This window comes from Crocuta crocuta, unplaced genomic scaffold, assembly GCF_008692635.1.
Source record: "Crocuta crocuta isolate KB4526 unplaced genomic scaffold, BGI_CrCroc_1.0 scaffold378, whole genome shotgun sequence".
Taxonomy (NCBI): Eukaryota; Metazoa; Chordata; class Mammalia; order Carnivora; family Hyaenidae; genus Crocuta; species Crocuta crocuta.
This window is the reverse complement of record NW_027528871.1, coordinates 2,681,828-2,698,831: the sequence shown is the minus strand read 5'-3', so window position 1 is coordinate 2,698,831 and position 17,004 is coordinate 2,681,828. Positions and strand designations below refer to the sequence as shown.

Genomic DNA, 17,004 nt, shown 5'->3' with positions numbered 1-17,004 from the left:
GCTGATTGATTTATCTGGATTTAGGAAGGGAAAAAGAAAAGAAAACCTAGAAGGTAAAAACTCAAGAGTTCTGGGGAATAGACATATGGATAGACCTATGGAAGTGAGCAAAAGCATGTGGATCTTTATTTTTCACGTGATGCATATAAAAGTGACTAACACTGTAACTTTCAATAAGCCTTTCTTCTTATCCCACCCGAGTTTGGGCAATGGTCCATGGACACTGCAATCATGCAAATGATGGAATCAGTGCATGGGTGCCTTAATAAATGTACTTGTACTTGTAGGCTGAACTAGGTAACTGCTACTGCCATACAATTATCCTGCCAGTAGCAGAGACCAGTGACAGATCTCAGAATAGCATCATCCTTTAAAAAGACTGGTTACATACTTAGTGTCGTGTCACCTATTTTAAACATCTTCCCCCTCTGAAAATGCAGCAATACATACTCACTGGGATCTATACTTAATCTGTATATGAATTTCTCTTTCTTTCGCCTAGTCTCTCTGTCAGCACCATCTCTGTACTCTTTTATCGGCTCTTCTTCCCTCCTACCTTGTTCTAATTTTCCCTCAACTCAGCACCCTATGATTGTACTACCTGATAAAGTAGTAGCATATAGCTTTTACCTCAGGCTCTGTGTTCTGGGGAACCTAAAATAAGACAATGAGTACATGACAATTTTAAGCATTCTTTATTTAAGATCCATATCAAATCATCTATTTCAAGCCACCATTTTTCTCTTTCAAGTTATTTTCACAACCCTTCTCCATAATCTGTCTTTGGCATTCAAAATTATCTTCCTATAACTCAAATATCATAGTTATCCTACTCAAAATCATCCTATGGCTGCTCATTTTTGCAGGTTAAAACTCAAAGTTCACAGCCATACATGCACAGTCATCCATTCTTCAAAATAAGCTCAAGTTAACCTCACAGACTCTTTTACCCCATCAGTGACTCTGAGCTTTACTCACCATTTTGAACTTTGTCAGCCATTTTACTTCCTTTGTCTGAAAACACCTGTTATACTTACAATTCCTGGGTGCCTACTCTGTGATTTTCACAACGTATCTTAGATCTGTGAAAACAAAAATGTTACATGGAAGACCAAGTAACAGGATGTGGCATAGACAAAGAGATTAAAAATGAGGGAAAACACAGAAGATTTACAAGTATATTAGTACCTCACAGAAATTTCAAAAAAACCCCTAAAATTGGGAACTATTGTAAGTATGTTAAGGCTGATACCAGGGGGTAAGTACTAATTATCTATTTAGGCCCCAGAGTGTTTAACTCTGAACCAATACAAAAAAATACTTTTTGAATGTCAGGGTGTTAGTCAATCAGTTTACAAAGTAAAACTCAATGAGATTATGTACACTATGTATTTGTTTCTGCAAAAATTATATATGTAATTTAAACATATATACTATATTATTTATAATATGTATGTAGACACACACACAGAGAGAGAGAGAGAGAGAGAGAGAGAGAGAGAGTGGGAGGTTTTGCAAGAAGGAAAGTACATTAGAAGATCTGTGTTGCCTCTTCTGATAGCTAGCCCTGAGACACCAAATCATCTCTCTATTTTCTATCATGATTTATGACAAGACATCTGAGCCCCTTCTTTTTCTGACTTGTTTTCTGAAGCAGTCTAACAAAATCTCAGAGATCATGTGTCACAACCATTGGTGACTCAGAAAGAGAAGAAGGAACTTGACAGTACACATTATTAGAAACATTTTTATTGTTGCTTTTATTTTTTTTAATTTTTATTTTTTTTATTTATTTCTAGGAGAGAGAGAGTGTGTGTGTGAGCAGGGGAGGGTCAGAGAGAGAGGGAGACACAGAGTCTGAAGCAGGCTCCAGGCTCTGAGCTGGCTGTCAGTACAGAGCCTGACACGGAGCTCACACCCATGAACCATGAAATCATGACCTGAGCCAAAGTCAGACACTTAACCAACTGAGCCACCCAGGCGGCCCTATATTGTTGCTTTTAAAACAAACCAAAATGGGCTTTCTGCATACCATGTTGTTCTATGTTCCCATTGTAACTTAAAGGGAAACTTTCATAATGTTTGGAGCCCTCAACATCTTGCAAATGAAGGAGGAACATGTCCTCAAATCCCTTGCAACAGGAACCTACTAAGGAGGCACCAACCTTGACATCCAAATGGAAACAATAGAGCTACAAGAGGAAAAGTGATGGCATCTATACCCTCTGAAAACCTGGGAGAAGCTTCTGGTGGCAGCTCATGCTATTGTTGCCACTGAAAACCTGGCTGTCAGTTCATGTCATCCAGGAACACTGGCTAGTGAGCTTTGCCAAAGTTTCCCATTGCCACTGGAGCTACTCCTACTGTTGGCCACTTCACTCCTGGAACCTTCACTAACCAGATCCAGGCAGCCTTCCAGGAGCCCAGACTTCTGATGGTTACTGATCCCAAGGACGACCACCAGCCTCTCATAGAGACATCTTATGTTAACCTGTCTACTATCACTCTGTGGAACAGACTCTCTTCTGCACTGTGTGGACTCTGACATCACTTGCAACAACAAGGGAGTTTGCTCAGTGGGTCTGATGTAGTGGATGCTGGCCTGGGAAGTTTGGAACATGCGTGGCAATATTTCCCAGGGGAGGTGAGGCCTGATTTCTACTTCTGCAGAAATCCCGAAAAGTGTGAAAAAGGAAAGCAGGTGCTGCCAAAAAAGAGGGATTTCAAGATGAATGGAATGCTCCAGCTCCTGAGTTCACTGCTGCTTAACCTAAAATCAGAGACTGGTGTGAAGGTGTGCAGGTGTCTCTGTGTCTACATGTCAGTTCCCTACTGAAGACTGGAACCCTTAGCCTGCCCCTCTGGATCGATCTGCAGCTCTCACTGCTCAGCCCACTGAATGGGGAGGGACAACCACTGAGTGTTCTTAACTGACTCCTCCACAAAGGCAAACACAATGGAAATAAGGTTGGCCAAAAATACAATTTCTAACAGAAAAATAAATAAAACCAAAGGCAAAACAAATACTCATCTGTTTGAACAATTTCATTTCTTCACTCAGGAAATAAAACAACAATAATATTAGTAGTAGCTGCAGCAGTCTCAGTGCAGAAGCAACAAGAATGGTAATATTCCTTGTAAGAATGTAAGAGTAGCAGTAAGTGACTTGTAAGGGAAAGAAATTGTAGGTCTCTCAAAAAATAGGAGATAATGTTTCTTTCTGACCTACAGCAGTCACCCATTTAGTGAATGAGTGGGAAGAAAGGAATGATTATTTCTACTGGAGACATTTATTACAGAAGTTATTTGTCACAAGTCGTTTCACACAATATATTAATGAATAACACTCCAAGAATAAAAAGTCTTGCAAATTATTAAGTCAGACACTGTGAGATTCTTTTATCTCCATAGAATGAAGTTAGTGCTACAGTTTTAAAACAACAACAACAACGCTATTATCAAGTTATGAAGTAGAGCATTTGGCTTTCTTCATTTTATTCTGAGCAGTCTACACCTGTTTTGTCCCTACTTCCCCCTGTTCCTGATTGTCCAGACATCCTACCCATCGATCAGCCTAAAAGTTACCAAGATTACAAGTGAAATCAATCTAGCAAATGTATTCAGTAGCTTTTTCCATATGATACTCAACTTAAATCATAAACTGAAGAGACAGTACACTGAGGTTTTCATTATAATTCTAAGATTAAATGGAACTTTGCTCATTTCTCTTTATGCATAATCCATTTACACACTATCATATTACACTGAAGGCCTATTTACTGATTTTTTTGCTGCATATATATGCTATTTCAAAAGCTTTTTAAATAGGCTCTTCCTCCAAGACAGTGATAGGGGCACCGTAGACATAAAATATTTTTTTATATAAATGACTAAATCCATGAAATGTTTAATACTGTTTGCTTTGCACTATGATACAGGAACACTTAGCACATTCTCAGCATATTCCAGCTCCCTGTGGTCACTTCTACTCAGAGACCAGATCTTACTTACTAGATGCTCAGTTCTTCTTTCCCCCTCACTTCACAGTAGTATTTCTACATAATCACTTTCAGCTCTTTTCAAGATTCTTTTTAATCATATTCCTGTTGTCTTAAAGAAGCAAAATTCTTAGTTTCTCTACTCTTTAACCATAAGATTTTTCTTTGAATGACTCTATCACCTCCAGTAGTCAGGCCATGAAGTGAGTCTTTCTATAAGGTAGCAGCATATGGAGTATCATCCAAGCTGTTTGAAATTTTGAATGACTAAGGAAAACGATAGTGGTCTGAGGCCAGTTCACTGATGCTTAATGCCTTGGGTGGGGGAAGAGGGTAAGGAAGTGAAGGGGTCAGAATGCAATTGTCAGATTCTCTTAGGGACAAAAACATAGATCCCATTCTCCCATTTTAGCAATTGTCAAAAAAAAAAAAAAAATAGAAGCATTTCTGGAGAGAGGAAGGTAATTTGTCTCCTAATCTCAAAGCACCAGAGAAGGCAAATTCTATTTGCCGTTCTTCAAGGTACTTATGGAAGTAAATCTAAGAATAACTTTGAGTTACCCTGCTGTGCTCACATGAAATATAATTGTGTGAGTATCTTTACATGTGGTTCACAGGATGGGGTTAATATATGGCTAATGACTGAAACTCTTGAACTGCTCTCATGGTCTTTCAAGTCTTTCATCTGGAAGCATTTAAAAATGACATAAAGCTTACTTACAATTTTAGGTAACAAAATAATACCTAGGGCATCTTTGGGAGACTGTCGCAGACTGAGTCTGGAGTTCTTGCTTATCCAGCAAGAGACTGGACGCAGAAATGAAAACGAGAGAGACTAATGTCAGGGAGAAGACAACAGCGCTGAACAGGGGTTTCTCTTCCTATTTATTGAAAGTTCGGGATCTTACAGATGTGGTGAACGTGCAGAACAGAATCCGATAATAATTATTAACTTGGATAAGAATCAAAGGGTCTGGGGGGGCAAGTAGAGTTTGAAGTTGTGATCAAAATATATGGGTGCCAGATGGGAAGTAGTTTCCTGCTGGTGATCTAACAATCACTTGTGATTCCATTGTAATAGCTTGCTAACTAACCTGGGGTGCTTTTGCCCTAAGCTTTTTTTTTTTTTAACCCATTTGTGCAAATATAAAGAATTCTTAAACCTATTTCCCCACAGGGGAGCTGTCTAAGACACAGAGGCTAATTATTAGCAACAGAGGAAACGGCAATGTGTGGGTAGGGGTATTACTAGGGTCCAGACCAAGACTACCATAGTATGCATAGGTTTCAAAAGTTTTTTGATGCCCTCATTCTGCATTAATACTTCTTGTCTCAATAAAACCATAATAATGATAAGGCTCATAAAAATCTTCCATCCTTTTTTGAAAACTCTAAATGAAGGTTTAAAGTATAAGGTAAGTTATATGCCCAACATGGGCCTTAAACTCATAACCCCAAGATCAAGATTTGCCTATTCTCCCAACTGAGCCAGCTAGCTGCCCCTAAATGAACTTTGTTAAACTAATGTTCATGTCCCTTCTTTTGTGAAGAGTTTATTAGACAGCTGTCGCATAATTAGGCCAGCTCAGCATTTAAACAGGTTTCTCATCCTCATCTGCACTGGAAAGCAAGCATGGTGAGGGAACCTAGTGAATCCATGTGGAAGAGGGCTGAGGATGCACTCATTCTCTCTCTGAACTAAGACTCAAATTTCAAGTTTCCTCAAAGATAGTTTTAAAATAGCACTTAAAAGAGATGATATAGCAAACATTGCTGTAGGATGTTATGGTTGACTAAAAATTTGAATTTGAAATGGAAATCAAGTTCATTCATGAAATCCTCTGAAACTAATAATATATCATTTTAACGGCAAAGTGTCTAGACACCTAATGTCAGCCCAGATGATGATAATTTTAGTGTTTTATATCAGTCATATTCATCAATATAATTATACTTTTCTGGCCATAATTGAGTATGTTAAACAAGAAATCTGATGACTTGAAAAGAAATATTGCATAGCATCTCAGGTAAAAAGACAACTTTACATTTTTTTAATTTAGGGAAATATGTTAAAAATCTGGAATAATGCATAAAACTTATAGTGCTTTTAACACACTGATTTACCTAATATAATCCATCTTTAATAAGTGTTAGTTCATTGGCTATGCTTTCCTCAGATTGTATTTCCTAAGAAATAAAAACGATACAGTTGGAATTTGCCACTGTATCCCTTGCTAATTCCATTCTCTTCCCCTTTGCCTTGAAATAACCAGTAACTTGATGTTGGTATTTATCTTTTCAGGCCATTTATTTATAATGTCATTGTGTATGTATGTGTATCAGTCAAAAAATAGAATCACTAATAGGCGATATGAGAATAGAGTTTAATGTAGAAAGCAGGGCAGGAAGGTAGGAAGACCTGAAGCCAGAGAATCTGTGTAAAAGCCATTCTGTGTTCATCCATCTCAATTTTGCTGTCAACCTAAAATTGCTCTAAAAAAGTAGTCATTAAAAAAGAATAATTATTGGGGTCCCTGGGTGGCTTAGTCCATTAAGTGTTCAACGCTTGATTTTGGCTCAGGTCATGATCTCATGGTTTGAGATTGAGCCCCACATCAGGCTCTGCACTGACAGCAGAAAGGAACCTCTTCGGGTCTCTCTCTCTCCTTCTCTATATCCCTCCCCTTATTATACTGGCATGCAGACTCTATCATCTGTCTCAAAATAAGTAAATAAACTTAAATAATTAAAAATATTAAACTGAAGCCCTGGAGTAAGCATGGAGTGGAGAGTTGCCAGTTGTGGGAAGGGCCTGGAGGGGGAAGCCTGAGCTGCTTGCTGGTCCTGTGGTAACCATCAGAAATTGACCTCTTTGCAGTCTAAAACTGCTGCTTGCCTCTTCACTTCAAGCTTCTGAATCTGTGGACTCCTCTCATTAGAGCACTTGAACTTGACACATAAGGGGAAGGTTATTCTGGGAAATGCAGTTCCCAGGGTTCAGTAGGGTGATGGTGGTGCCAAGTCAACAACAGAAAGCACAGCACAGAGTGCGTCCACAAAATGAATGCAGCATGGTTGTTTTTAAAAGTTTATATATTGGTCTCATAATGTTCATATCCTGCTTTAAATATTTTCTGTAGAGGTTCCAAGACTTATCTGTGTGCATTTTAACATTTGCCAAGAGTGATTTTGTTTCATTCCTTTTAATCATTTTACTTTTTATTACTTTTCCTTTCCACTGCCAATAACTACATTATACTTTTGCATATACTACCATATAGTAGCCATTATTTTTTGTACATCCTTACAAAGAGTATCCTCCTAACATTTTTCTGACTATGATTTTTTATAGGATTTATTACATATTTATTACAAAATTTTGTAATCTCATGAAAGTTACCTAAAATTATTTTATTATGGATTACAATAATATCAAATACATTTTTTGATCTATTGAGATAATAATTATTTTCTGCTGTGATTTATGCAGTGAATAATGTTAATAAATGTTCTGATGACAAAATTTCTTTGCTTTTTTGGGGTAATCCTAAGGATAGAGAGATAATGTATAGATGCACACACACATACATGCACACACATTGAATTTATACATCATGCACACAAATAACTTAAACATCTGGATTTTGTTAGGGGATATTTTATTTAAGATATTTACATTTGCATTTCAATAAAATAGGTTTAAATTATGTTTTCTGAGTCCTTATGTGTTACTGAAGTGAATGCTATAGTAGATTACCCTTTTCCATTTGATAAGAGAGAGTATATAAGACTTTACGTACTTCTTTCAGAGTTACTAAAACTCAGTGCTTAAATCATTATGGGGAAGTACACTTATTTTTTTTTACTCTGGAAAAATTAGGATTTTTATGTTTAATATTCCTTCACTTTTGCAAACTTTTTTAAAAAATGTAGTCAATTTGGTAATTAGTGTTTTCCACAAAATTAAAATTTATTTTTTTGGAATGCTGGGACAAAGTTAACATATTGCTTTAATCTCTTTCTTATTTACAGTTTGTCTCCTTTTTTTTATTCCTGACATTATTAAGCATGTGTTTAATTTTATGCTGAACTCTCTCAACTGAGATTTCCTTTTGGTATTAGTATTTTCAAAAAACTGCTTAAAACTTTTTCTTTTTGGTTTATATTACTTCTTGCTCTTCTCTTTGTTGTCCCATTCACACTATATTATTTGCTTTCCTTACTTTTCTAATTTTTTAAAGTAGAAATTTTTTTTTCTTTTTTGTGTCTTTTTTGTAATTCAGAAAATGTCTGGCTCCAACTTATATATTGAAGTTATAAGTTTCCATCCACTTAAGTGCATTAACTGTGAAATGTAGTCGGGGATTGTAGTATTTTATGTGCTGGTCAGTTTTGAATATTTTAAAATAGGCAATGTGATTATTTCTTTGACCATGTATTAGTTAGAACCATATTTTCTAATTCTTTAAAAAATATAGATTTCTTTAAAGCTTTTTGGTATTTCTTGCTATCATTTTTCTAGTGAGATATAATCATAGATTATTATTTTATATATACATTTTGTATTTTACACTATAAAGGTATGGCTATAGAAGACTACAAAATTAAGCTTATATTATGTGTTTATTTATTTATTTTTAAATGTTTATTTATTATTGAGACAGAGAGAAACAGAGAATGAGTGGGGGAGGGGCAGAGAGAGAGGAAGACACAGAATCCGAAGCAGGCTCCAGGCTTTGAGGTGTCAGCACAGAGCCCAACATGGGGCTCGAATCCATGAACTGTGAGATCATGACCTGAGCCGAAGTCAGATGCTCAACCGACTGAGCCACCCATGTGCTCCTATATTATGTTGTTTAAATCCTATCTCTTTCCTCTCTATCCACTCTCTCTCCCTCTCACCTTCTCTCCCTTCTCTGCTTCTCTCTCCCTTTCTCGCTCTTTCTCTCTTTCTCATTTTCTGCTCAATATGTCAGTGTAGAGCTAAGTGAAATGTATAAACATTCATGGTTTTATCTTCTTGGTGATTTTTTTAACCTTTTATGCTTATGTAATGACTAGACCTCATAAAACATTTTTATCATATAATACATTGTGTCTGATATTAATATTTTGATACCATCTTTTTGTCAGTTTGGGGTTTGGTTAGTATTTATTGGCATTTGGAGTTAGTATTTTGAGTGAGTTGGAATTGTCATATACTGAGATGGGAAAGACTGTTCGTCCACAAGCAAATTTTAGGAGAAGATCACTTGAGTGTAAAAGATATTAAATATCTTTTTGAAATTGAAATGAAATGTTGCCTAAGAATCTGTATTCACAAGACTCTAGTTTAGGGGAGATGTCTGTTCTAGAGATACAAATTTTAGAATTGTTAATATAATATTGGTATTTAAAACCATATAACTGTATCTGATCCAAAGACTAATATTGTGGGAATAACACAAGAACATAATAGAAGGAATAGTCTAAAAAAAAAAAAAAAAAAAGAGAGAATCGCAAGAGAATATGTTTCCTACAAGCCAAATGAAGAAAGGATTTCAAAGACAAGCAGTGTCAAAAATTACTGATAAGTCAAGTAATATGAAGATTAAAACTTGACCATATAAGCATTGTGGAGAATTCAGTTAATTTTAGGCAGAACAATTTCCCTAAGGTGTATGTGAGGTGGGAAGGAAGAGGTCTCTACAGAGTGAGTTCAAGAGAAAATGGTAGAAGAGAAATTGAGATCAACAGTTATTCTAGGATTTTAACTTCATAGAGAATTTTATACATGGAAGATTAAAATGGGATAGAGAAAAGAAGATTTTATTAAAGACTGTGTTTCAGAGCTCCCACTGGATCAAAACTTTTAAGGTATTGATCCAGCCCAAAGGAAAAACAGAATTCTATAGGAATATATAGGTCACAGATTGCTAAGGCTACTGCACTTCCATTGTAACTAAAAGAAACCAAAACAGAGAGAATACTGTGAAAAATCCTGATGGTCCTAGACAAGTAGTGATAGGAAGACTCTCAGAATTAGAGGTGGGTTTCCCAGAAGCAGGTTGAATTCTGGGTCCTTCTTCATTCTCACAGTTGTAGTGTAGAGGAGAGAGTTTGCTCTGAGTAGAATGGCTCAGTGACAGTCCTCTGGCTTTTGAACATGAAAGTGAAGAAGCTGGAGAGGGTTATCTCTCTTGAGCTCCTGAAATACTCACCTTGAGCCCTTCTCAATGTAGTATGAAGCCTGGAGGTGGGTAGTGGGCATAGATGTGGTCTTTCTTAAATCATATGTTGGAAGTATGGGGCAGGGAGGAGGTTACACAGTTTTTGCTTTTGTTCTTGATTTTCCAAAAATTTTTTATAAAGCAAATATAATAATGGAACCCAGAACCTATTTGAGGATTTCAGAAACATAGTAACAAGTTGTTTATACTCTTTGTCTTGCAACGTAGTAGTGTATTCACTGGTTAATAATTTTGATTAATAGACAGCCTGCTGGGCTTGAATCTCAGCTCCATCATTTCCCAGCTGGGCACTTTTATACAAGTTACTGAAACAAGCTCCTCCTTATCCACAAAAGGAGGATGAACCTACCTAATGAAGCTCAATACTGAATAAATTATTTAATGCATATAAAGTGTTTAGAACACTAGACTGCCTAACAAATATTAAATGCTCAACAACCATTAGCTATCAGATTAATCATTCTGCTAGGTCTCACCTGGATTCAACCTCTGGACAATTCATAATAATGACTCGGGCTGCAAATTCAATCTGTCCTTGCCTCATAGCTGCCTCTTTCAAACAGAGAAAAGTGTTCCTTTTTCACCATGGGAAGTGCATTTGGAAAAGAAGCTTTAAAGCACAGAAAAGGAGAATTTTCTTCTAAATTCCAATCTATCTCTAGTTTTTGCACTCCCCTACTACAGTTCAAACTAATCTCCGTCTAGAAACCATTCTTCCTTCCATTTTAAATTGCAGGCAATAGATAGAAAGGACTTCCTAACAAATCCATCTACTTCTAAATAGGATAGCTTAAGTCTGGTATGATAATATTTTTTATATGTTATTGAAACTGAAAGCAAAAAGCATTACATCCCCAAATCTTTTTTTTCTCACAATTACTTTAATATTTCAGATATTATTATGCTCACCCATTCCCTCAACCTCTTTAGAGGGTTTTAACACCATCAGCAAATAGCTTGCCTGTGTTTTTGGTAAATAGTTATACTTTTCTATACCACTGATGATGTCTCATTCTTGTGACTTGCCTTAGCCCATGAGATCTGAGCTATTCAGCTTTATGCCATATGTGTGTTTAGCGTTGTATGTCACAGACAGCAGAAGATATCAGTGGAATTGGATGGTTCAACTCACCCCCTTTACCTCTTGCCCTTTTCCACAGAAGAGGGCATGTTCCTTATAAGGGCGGCTCAAGTTTTGGAATAGAGACAATCTGAGACAGTTTGAGATAAACTGAACCAAAGCCCATCTTTGATCATCAGTCTGTAATGCGAGCAAGAAGTAAGTGTTTTTCTAAGCCACTTAAATTTTGCAGTTGTTTGCTATGCAATAAAGGTGAGTGATACATGATAGAACTTCTAAAACACAAGTCGGACCAATTACATATCTATCTGTTTCTCTGTTACAAACCAAAATATAAGGGTCCTTACTTTTCATCATGCTCCTGTTACTCAATTTATTCTGAATTGTAAGGATGTTTAATTTTCATTTTGTCCTTTAGTAGTGACTTTTTCTAGGTGCAAGTGACAGAAAATCTAAGCCAAACGTGCTTTAAAAAATGTGAGTGTAATTTATTGGTATACATAACTCAGAATCCAGAGCTTCCAGCAGAAATGAAATCTGAGATTCAAATAATTTCCCCATAACAGATTCTTCTCCAGTTTTACTCTACTCTGGCTTCATTGTCAAGATTCATGTGGTATCATGGTCACTGCCAAATACTCTTGGCATACAATCTCAGCGGTACAATTACAATTATAACACTCAATCTTTGAGTGCTTCCAGTATGCCATGCACTCTTGTAAAGAATTTATATGAATTATGGGGCACCTGAGTGGGTCAGTCGGTTAAGCCTCTGACTTAGGCTCAGGTCATGATCTCGCAGTCCATGGCTTCAACCCCTGCATCGGGCTCTGTGCTGACAGCTCAGAGCCTGGAGCCTGTTTCAGATTCTGTGTCTCCCTTTCTCTGCCCCTCCCCAGCTCGTGCTCTGTCTCAAAAATAAATAAATGTTAAAAAGAAATTTATATGAATTAATTCATTTCATCTTCACAATTATTCCATGAACTGGAAACTAATATTATCTTTATTTTATAGAATGAATATATAGAAGTACAGGAATTTAAGATGCCTTATAATAACCACTATCAATAAAGGTCTAATTACATATACTCGCAAAAGTATTTGAACAGAGGTATAAACATCATTTTCAATAGTTCATTTTGTTTCATAATCCTTTTATTAACTGAATTTCTATGTTAAATAAATTCCATTGCTCTAAATGTCCACAGCTGAAGTTAACTGTTCTCTGTTTAGTTGGGTGGAAATTTTTCCCCTGAAAGATATATAGAGGAAATGGTGGGGAAACTGTTCCTCCGAGGAAAATAAGGGCATTGTTACTACATACAACGCTGATGTATATATAGTGGCAAGAAGTTTTAGGCATCTGAGATTTTATGCTGTTTGCTGGCTAACAATTAACATATGAAAAAAATGATGGATATTTAGAGAAGACATGAGATTCTTGGTTCAGCCACAAAGGACTTTGTTAGGACATAGACATAGACTTTGTGTCCTTAGAGCTTTGTCCGGAGGTGGTGAGGCAGAGCAGTCCCGGTGCATGATGGGAATTTAGTCTTAAAATGAAGTGGCCGGTTCACTGGCTCGTAAAAGCCACAGAATTAGTCATTCCATATTCTTCAATTTGCCAGTGAATCCAAACAAAAGAATACACATTTAATAAATTGCTAGTTTAAGTACACATTGGTAGTTGACTAGGTAGGTATCTGGGAGGGTGTTATTATCATTATATTTGTCATTATTACATTTAGATGAGATTTTGTAAAAATAAATTTTACAAAGTTTTATAGAAAATTTAATGACTGGTTTTAGTCATAATGAAAGTAATTGTTTTGTGCAGTTAAATATGCAAAGAAATTATTTTATAAAACTAATATGCAAGATATTGTCATTACTAATATTTAAAATCAAGCCTAGAACAAAGAAACAAGCCTCTGCACTTATTGACACTTAAAATAAGTTTCTTAATTTAAATTTATTTTCTTAAGTAGAAGAGAATGAACATTCTTTTGTTGTACTTTGAGACCATTATTTTTCTTCACCATTATTTATCTGCTTACTCTAAGATACTTTTTAATATTGTAATGCTGTTGCAAAGATGCTGTTCCTGATTACTTATAAATTGTTAAAGTTAATTAACTACGCTTCTGTGACTGGATTGAGCTATAGTGAAAATGGCATAATACTTGGGCTTATACAACTTAAATAAATGACACAAATAACATATTAGGACTCAAGTTCACTTAGAAGAAAAGCAGAATGTTTACTTATATAATAGGAAAGATCTTAGTCCAAAGATCTAGAGAATAAGAAACATGATTTTATTTGTCTTAAAAAATGTATTACTATTTCAAGTCCTCAGTTCATTGGAGTATTGAAACTTTAATTTGCCTTTTGTCATTATTCCCATTTTCCTTAGGGCTCTTTTTAGGACCAACATGGCCTTGGTTTCCATTGTATTATTCTTTTAATCTGTTCTTTTCCTTGTCCTCAGCTTTGGAGGATATAGGGATCATTGTGATTACTCAAGTCAGGATGGGGTTCAAGAATCCACTGTGTCTTTAAGTCCACATGTCTACATGTTCCCTCTGTCCCTTTCTGCAGTCCACTACTTCTCTGGATCATCCTTTCTCCCCAAGAGTGTGGAGGTGCTGAAGAGAGGGAGGAGAACAGCCAGGGAAGCCTTGTTCTTTTTGGCCATTTACCTTTCCATCTTTTGTAAAAGTTTTTTGTTCTTGTTTTTTTTCTGAGTGAATCTAGGCCTCTAAAGAGAAAAAATTAGGCTACACTTGGATTCCACTCCCATTCTGAACTCTGCTGTCACACCATTCCTCTGAAGTGGGAAGTTCAGAATATTCTACTGAAGGTCAGAAAAGAAAACTAAATTAATTGTGGAGAAAAATAATTGTTGATGTTTTAAAATATACTTTCCTGTCATATTCATTTATCACATTCTAAAATCAAAATAATAAAGAACAAAGAAAACCATACTGAGATGGCCTGTATGAGAAAAATATTGATATTCTATTTTAGAGCAAAAATATCGAGGAAAAAAAATCCTTCAATTCACTGAATACACTTTCTTGTGTGATGATATTGGATATGGTGTAGGAAATAAACTGCTTGAAATCACTATAAATTGTTCCCTTAGAAGATTAGGTGTGGGATGAAGATCAGAAAACTAAAAACTTTCTGTAAATCTTATATGTACCAACATTACACAAAACAAAACAATATAAATTGATCTCATTTTTTATGTTAGCAAAATGAGGATTTTTATTGTACATTTGTGAATTTTAATTTTAAAGAAAAAGCAATAGCAGTGTGAGTTTTAAAACTTTATTCAGGGGCGCCTGGGTGGCTTAGTCGGTTAAGCGTCAGACTTTAGCTTAGGTCATGTACTCGCGGTTTGTAGGTTCGAGCCCCGCGTCGGGCTCTGTGCTGACTGCCAGCTCAGAGCCTGGAGCCTGTTTCAGTCTGTGACTCCCTCTCTCTCTGACCCTCCCCTGTTCACGCTCTCTCTCTCGCTCTCTCTCTCTCTCTCCCCTAGGGGGAAAAAAAAAAAACTTTATACAAAAACTTGCTAATGAGATTAATAGAGTGAACACATCAAATCTAGTATAAATATCAGTCCTGATCAATAATGTGGGGGATTATTAGGCTTTCTTAAATAATATATTTGTAAACATTTAATTAAATATAAGGGATTTTAGTGCCTATAAAACTCATTGTCCCTTGCTACATACACAGTCTCCTTAGCAGATAGAGGAGGCAGGTAGCATTTACATCATTCTTACACGTCTTTTGTTTTAGGTTCCTCCTGTGTCTTTAATTTTTCATTAGCCCTTTGCAATGATACTTTTAATGAAGCTACTTTGGAATGTTAAAGATCTCTTAATGGGGGCCATGCATTGGGACTCCGAACATAGCCTTTTTGGAAACTTTCCAGATCCCAGAAACTTTCTGGGAACTACACGTACTATATACTATATATATATAGATATAGATATAGATATAGATATAGATATTTAATAAAGTTTTTTGATTNTAATTAAATATAAGGGATTTTAGTGCCTATAAAACTCATTGTCCCTTGCTACATACACAGTCTCCTTAGCAGATAGAGGAGGCAGGTAGCATTTACATCATTCTTACACGTCTTTTGTTTTAGGTTCCTCCTGTGTCTTTAATTTTTCATTAGCCCTTTGCAATGATACTTTTAATGAAGCTACTTTGGAATGTTAAAGATCTCTTAATGGGGGCCATGCATTGGGACTCCGAACATAGCCTTTTTGGAAACTTTCCAGATCCCAGAAACTTTCTGGGAACTACACGTACTATATACTATATATATATAGATATAGATATAGATATAGATATAGATATAGATATAGATATTTAATAAAGTTTTTTGATTTAGAGAGTTACACATAAGGGAGTAGAGCTCAAATCCAGGAGTGACTTATCCCCGGCCCTCAGTGATGACCGGAGGAGAAGCAAACTCCTAATGTTCAGTAAGCACCCTATGTGTCTTGTCCTGTAGGCTGTTAGCAGGCAGCTTTGGATCCCATCCTCATCACCAGAAACTGTTAAAAAATGATGAAACAAGGCAATTTACATGATACAAGCAGACTCTACTTAATACTTCATGAAGCTGAATTCTCCTTTGGAGAACTGCATAATGGGGCAGAATCTAGGAAGCTATTACAGAATGAAGAATAAGAACAATGTAGAGAAAAATAGAAAAATAAAACCCATCTGATTATCTCAGGCCACATAGTCAACCTTGTTTGGGGTGAGAGGGCCCAGAATTAACGTGGTATTTGGGGATTGTCTAACTAGTTGCACTGTATATCTGATCAAGCAGCATTTGCAGGAATACATGAGTTATCTAACTTTCAGTTTGCTGGGCAAGAGTGGCTCTGTCTTGGGCCTAGAAATTTATTTCAACATGTATTCCGTAGGCTTGCTTTAATTATACAGGCATGCTCCTTAAACTTTTGTGACTTTGTGGCTTTGTGATCAGAAGATGGTGAAGCATATATTTCAATTTAACTTTTGAAAGATTGTTTAGGTAAATTAATTGCTGATTAATACATTTAGTATTGAAATAATCGTGTTTAAAGTTGTATTCAAAAATTTCAAAATAACTCACTTATTTTGTGAATGTTTTAAGATAACTATTTAAACTTATTAAATGATACATACACACGTGTATGCGTACATTTTTTCATTTACATTTTACAACAACTCTTTGAGTTTAAGAACATTATCTTCTCATTTTTTCCCATTGAAAAACTGGCACAGGGAAGGTTTCAAAATGCCCAACACAAGAGCACAGGTTTGAACTTTGGAGTTAGAATCCCTTAACTTTTAGCAACTCTATCACTTCACTTTAAATAAGACAATATAATTCAAGTAGTGTTTTCTTTATTGAAAAGTCACTTTAGAATGCATCCTCAGTTTCCGCAAGTACTTCTCTTCTTAATAGTGCTATCATGTAGATTCAAAGCCAATTTCCCTTTTGATGTAAATTTTTATTTTCCCAGTTAAGAAAGCAACAACAGCAATACATTGAGATTATGAGAAACTTAAAGTTGTTGGAAGTGGTTGAATTAGTTTATTCTAGTGGGTAAAAACTTATTTGAGTGAAATTAAAAGAAAATTAAGCAGTGAAATTGAGTACACATATTTCAAA

The 17,004-nt window shown here is 35.8% G+C and overlaps 1 protein-coding gene across 4 annotated transcripts in view; it reads left to right on the top strand.

Annotated features, from left to right (window-relative positions):
* LOC144225308 (uncharacterized) overlaps nucleotides 1-17,004 on the top strand; it is a 318,671-nt gene that overhangs the window by 84,478 nt on the left and 217,189 nt on the right. Inside the window, exon 3 of one of the 4 annotated variants that reach the window (XM_077756478.1) lies at nucleotides 11,389-11,442. The exons of the other annotated variants lie outside the window; for them this stretch is intronic. Coding sequence (XP_077612604.1) covers nucleotides 11,389-11,409 — 21 coding nt within the window. The 3' untranslated portion in view covers nucleotides 11,410-11,442. Of the gene's footprint in view, nucleotides 1-11,388; nucleotides 11,443-17,004 lie in introns of those variants that run through there. 4 annotated transcript variants of the gene reach the window in all.